The following is a 5,288-nucleotide window of genomic DNA, read 5'->3' as shown; positions in this document are numbered from 1 at the left end:
GGTATATGAACCCAGGTCTCTCTGGCCCCAAAGCCCAGGCTCTTCCCTTAAACAGCTTCACTGCTTTTACGTGCATGTGCCCGGCCCAGAATCAAGGGATAACTGAGAGCCAACCTCAATGATTCTGGCCAAAGATTTCTGGAGGTTTTTATAAAAAAAAAAAAAAAAGCCCTGCAACAGTGGGTAAATCACACAGAGCGTTGGAGGAGCTATTCCCAGGGAGGAGTCTGCTTTCGCACAGATCTGAAGACATTCCGATGGACAGCGGAGTGAGTTGTGAAGCCCTAAATGAACCAACCGTAATGAAATCTAGGGTGATTTGTTCACATTACGCTATGGATTACAAACAAAGTTTCTTGAACTTCAGCAGGCACCAGAAACCCCTGCTAGGCCCTACTCCCTGAACTTCTGGAGTCAGGTCTGGGGTGGTGCTCAAGAATTTGCATTTGTAACAAGTTCCCAGGTGATCCTGATGCTGCTGGTCCAGAAACCACCCACTGAGGACCACGAGATAAAAATGTGTTGTTGGGGCACCCAGGTGGCTCAGTCAGGTAAGCATCTGACTCGATTTCGGCTCATGATCTCCCGGTTCGTGAGTTTGAGCCCCATGTCGGGCTCTGTGCTGACAGCATGGAGCCTGCTTGGGATTCTCTCTCTCTTCCTCTCTCTGCCCCTCTCCTGCTCATGTGCACTCTCTAATAAAAAGGAAAAGAAAAGAAAAAGAGAGAAAAGAACAAAGAAAAGAAAAAAGAAAAAGAATATACTGTAACATTCCCAAGTCCCACCTGTGTCCCATCCTCCCCAAATCCCAGGGAGCTATGAGCACACACAAGAGTATCACAAAACCAGCCCGTAACCCAGGAAACCTAGCTCTGGGTTGATGTCCTTGATGGTTCTCTTCCTCCCTAGGGCTCCCTTCTAGTAAGCAAGGCCTGCCGGTTATCAGGACTGAGGGGAGAGAAAAAGCTGGTGGGGTAGGATCAGTTCTCTGCCCCTTCCCTGTCCCTATACCAAGCAGGCAGCCAGGCTCCACTCCGTTTGCCTCTGGGAACATTTCTGCCAGAACCTGGCTGTTTTCCGGAATCTGAGCACCTCGATGGGATTATGCATAGGAGGGAGGGGACAGTGCCTTGCGGGACAGAAACGCAGAAGGGAAATTTCTGCTCGTTGGACATCTAGGAGACGGGGCCTCGGGGAAATGGCTTCTTGGTGCACATGGGGAGCCTGGACACAGGCATTCGGGCTCCCGGCCTAGACAGAAGCCCACTCTCCACCTCACCTCTAGTGCCCCACGGGCCCAGGAGCAGCAGAGAGGCCCGCCTTCAGGGGACTGTGAGAGGACGTGGACAGTGAGAGGCGCAGGGACGATCACAGTGGACTGAAGGCCTCAGGGACGTTCCTCCTCCTCCCATTCTTGGGTGACCGGCCGGAAGAGGAGAGGCCCCCTAATAGTCTGTGGGATCGAACTTTCCCTCACTTCGGTGGGACCGTGGGAAGATGCAGGTTTCAACTGCCTGCCCCGAGGAGACACAGCACCCAGGAGACACGGCAGGCCGGTGCACGCTCTTTATTGTTACGATCAGAAACCTCTGACAAGAGTTTGAGCTTGGTGGGCCGGGATTTCCGGGGGAACTCAAGAACACCTTTTGTTCAGACTGGAGACCGTCGAACTTCCCACCCCCGGGGCTCCCCCCACCTCAGGGGAGCGGACAGCCAATGGAAGAGAAGGGGCCCGGGGGCGTTCCCAAAAATGTTGGTGCAGTTCTTTTTTAATCCAGTTAGCCTTCCCGAGAGAAGCACCGTCCATGGCACGACGTCTGCCCTCGGAATCCATTTTGTTCTTCATCCACTCTTGACTGGAAAGAGGCTTGGGATAGGGAGGCCCGAGCCTGAGGGCTCAAGTATGCAGCCCTTTCAGACAACCAGGAAAATAACGGTGCTTCTCAAGGGAGGGAATCAGCTGGACTGTCAGAAAAGTCCCGCCTTTACTTTTGTGAGGCTAATTTCGCCATCTTCGCCACCGCCTATCCATCTCCGTTGGGATTGATGCACTGGGCGGCACAGTCATTCCAGCCCTGCCACGGAAGTGTCTCTGATGATGCCTCCAGAATCATCGAAATGGATCCTGATGTTATTTCCACTGGGTCCGCCCCAAAGCCGTACTACGTGTGGGGCAAAGACCCCCCGCCCCCCGCCGGTGTATACGGGCTCTCAGATTAGGCTCTTCTGTCATCTAACCAAAGTCGTTCCATTGGTTTATAGTGCGTGCACCAGACACCTAACATATAATTGTACTTACTAACAGATACTGACCAATTAAGAACTGTTTGTTCAATGAATTAATGAATGAAATTCAACAAACTCACTATAACCTATAAAATTTAATACTATCCTCCCACTGACCCTTTGAAATCTGCTGCCGCACCCTTTTTTGCAACAGAAGCCTCCAATGCTAACAAAATCTGTCTGCTTTCCCTTGTTCCAAGATGTGTGCCTGAATGTCGCCTTTTCCCTGATTTCTTCACACTCTACTAGCTCCAGGCCGTTGAGGTCTCACTGAGGTGAGGCCTGCTGGGAGCCAGCGGGTATTTCAGGAGGGTTCATTCACACGCTGGGAGCTGGAGTTTCTTCGACTTCACGGAAGGTTCCTGGAGCTTAGAGACACAAAGAACAGGCCCTCAGCGGTGAATGTTGTAAAAACAAATCAAGAAACAAATACGAACCCTGCTGCAGTTCACGGCATTCTCCAGGAAAAGCGTCCCGGGTGTGTGTTCTAAACGTGTGATTGTTCTTAGCCGCAGGCCTGCTATTGTGGGAGAGAGGAGGTTAATGAGAACACATAAAAGAGAAAAAGAGTGTTTCCTCCCGACAGCCTCTCCAGGGTGTCAACCAGTCGGTAAGAGCCATCCAGGGTCCGCCACCTGTGAACTTAAATGCAGCCGGAGGAATTTTCCTTTAAATGATTAATTAACATATTCAATAGAATCTGGGTGTTGTATGGAAGCGATGAATCACGGGACTCTACCCTCAAAACCAAGAGCACACTGTACACACTGTATGTTAGCCAATTTGACAATAGATTATATTTAAAAAGAAAACACACATTACGCACACACACACACACACACACACACGTGTAATATGAAACTGGGGAAAGAGATCCACCTGTGGAAATAGCTAGATTAAGGAATTAAAAATGGTTATTGCTTGATGGTAGGATAAAGAACAATTTGGGGCGTTTTTGATTTTTCTATGATATAAATAAAAGAGGCAGTTTTTGATCAGAGGGGGCTTCCAGAAATTGATTTCTCTTTGGAATATGTCTCCATTCTTTCCTACTTGCCTAAATTCGGTGAGGAGCTTGTTTGGGGTCAAGGCTTCTCACGTGGCTTAGTATACAGACTTCCTTGCATTCTTTCCCCCCCCTTTCCCCCCTCTCCCCCCCCCCCAAGCCAAGCATCCCGAAAGCTTAATCACGCCCTACGCTATGGGCAGTCCCAATCCCTCCTCCCCAGGTCTCAGGCGGGTTCTCCTTTCACTGGGTTTCAAAGGCTTTCTTACCATCTTCTTGCTCGGGCATCAGGCCCTGCGGTGGTTGCTTCATCGCGTCTCCGTGGCTCCAGTTGTCCCCTGAGGGGTTTACCAAGTGGGACCTCACGGGACCTTCCTCCTGGACGTGGCTCCTCTGGTCCCACGGCAGGGACGTCTCCTCCTGGGACCCCAATGCAGGCCACATGCCCGGGGGGCAGACGCCCCCAGGAGAACTCTGGGGTGGGAACGCCGCTCCTGACGCTGCTTCTGCCACGACTCTGGGTGGGGGAGGTGGGGGATGGGGGAACGCCACCGGGAACGGCATGGGGAATGGCATCGGCACAGGGCGTTGAACCTGGGCCCAGGGATACAGCGGTCTGGGCACGTGAAGCACGCCGGGCATCGTGGTCGCCGTCATCGAGGCCGTCCGGGCCTCGCTCTGCATCTCCGCATCCCGCTCACGCTGCAGCCGAGCTGCGGCCAGCATGTCGCTCCGCTCCTTCAAGGTCAGGGGCCACACCTCGGTCGCGGTCGCGAGCTGCTGTGTTTGAGGCCAGACCTGCGGGGACCGCGTCTGGGTGTGGAGCAGCTGCCCGCGCAGGGCCTCGCAGTCGTCCAGCGCCTGCTGCAGGTGGTGCTGCGCGCCGCGCAGCTGCGAGAGCGCCTGCTGGCGCTCCTCGCGCAGCCGCTGCAGCTGGGAGGCCAGGGCCCAGGTGGTGGTCTCGCGCTCCTTCAGCTGCTCCTGCAGCCGCTGGATCCGGCGCCCCTGCTGCTCCTGCTGCCTCGCGGCCGCACGCACGCTCAAGGCCAGCGCGCTCCAGGAGTAGGCCCTCTTGACGGCGCGCGGCACCTGCGGGTCGGCCACGACGGACAGCAGCTCGTCTTCGATCTCGTTCCAGGGCCTCGAGCAGAAGGTCACGTAGAAGTCTGGACCGCCGCCATTACTGAGCACCTCTTCGTTGATGAACCCCACCACCTCGTTGTGGCGAAAGCCGCTCTTGGGGTCGCCGAAATCCACTGCCATGGCCGCTGCGGCCTAGTCAGCCGACCGGGCCGCCTCCGCCGCTGGAAGTTGGCCTCCGCTGCCGTTGGCCTCCGGATCCGCCCCTCACCGCCTGCCCCGTCGGTCCTACTTCAGTCCTCGCCCAGTCCTGGCCTCCCCTTCGGCCTTCCTCTCTCCCCCACCCGTTCTCCTGACACGGCGTGAGGCCGACGCGCCACCCTGGCCTCTGTCAGGGCGACGGAGTAGCACGTCACAGACCTGGGCTCTGAGTCATGGGCCGCAAGGTCTATTGGGACCGGTCTCTCGGGAGAGAGAGCCCCCTGTCTGGCAGGCCGGTTGGCGGCCGCACTGGGCTCTGCCCGCTTTGCTTGGCACAACGCCTCCTACAGGATGGGCTGGGCGGGCGGCCGTGCAGGAAACTGCCGAGAGCACGGAGGCGACTCTTGCTCCCAAGGGCTTCTGAAGGACAACACCCGGATGCGCTGAATGAATTTCTAACCTGGGGGTCGGGGGTGTGCGTGCATGGGCGGGGGGGGGGGCTCCTGTTTGGTTCAGCTCCCCCTCCCGTGGCTCTCGGGTGCTGTATCAAACTTTCCGTGGTCTCAAGGGGTCTGCCCTCTACCCTCCTCCTCCTAAGCGGATGACCTCGGAGTTCCTCTCGTGGAGAAAATCGAGTGACCGAGCCGTGGAGTCCCTCGGCTTTCCTTGCTAGACCCTATCTTCAAGCTCTAGACCCTAGTCCTTCCTATTTTAT

General features: G+C 55.7%; 1 protein-coding gene across 1 annotated transcript; it reads right to left on the bottom strand.

Moving 5' to 3' along the window:
- Positions 1-795: 795 nt before the first annotated feature.
- Positions 796-4,687, bottom strand: LOC131502817 (testis-expressed protein 13D-like). The gene is made up of 2 exons (XM_058713856.1): positions 3,562-4,687; positions 796-2,654 (listed from the first exon to the last, which is right to left on the bottom strand). The coding sequence occupies exons 1-2, from the start codon at positions 4,553-4,555 to the stop codon at positions 2,605-2,607; spliced, it is 1,044 nt and encodes a 347-aa protein (XP_058569839.1). The 5' UTR covers positions 4,556-4,687; the 3' UTR covers positions 796-2,604.
- Positions 4,688-5,288: the final 601 nt, after the last annotated feature.

The sequence above is a fragment of the Neofelis nebulosa genome, chromosome X (genome assembly GCF_028018385.1).
Source record: "Neofelis nebulosa isolate mNeoNeb1 chromosome X, mNeoNeb1.pri, whole genome shotgun sequence".
Lineage (NCBI taxonomy): Eukaryota > Metazoa > Chordata > Mammalia > Carnivora > Felidae > Neofelis > Neofelis nebulosa.
The sequence above is the reverse complement of the archived record's forward strand: the minus strand, read 5'-3'. Positions and strand labels throughout refer to the sequence as shown.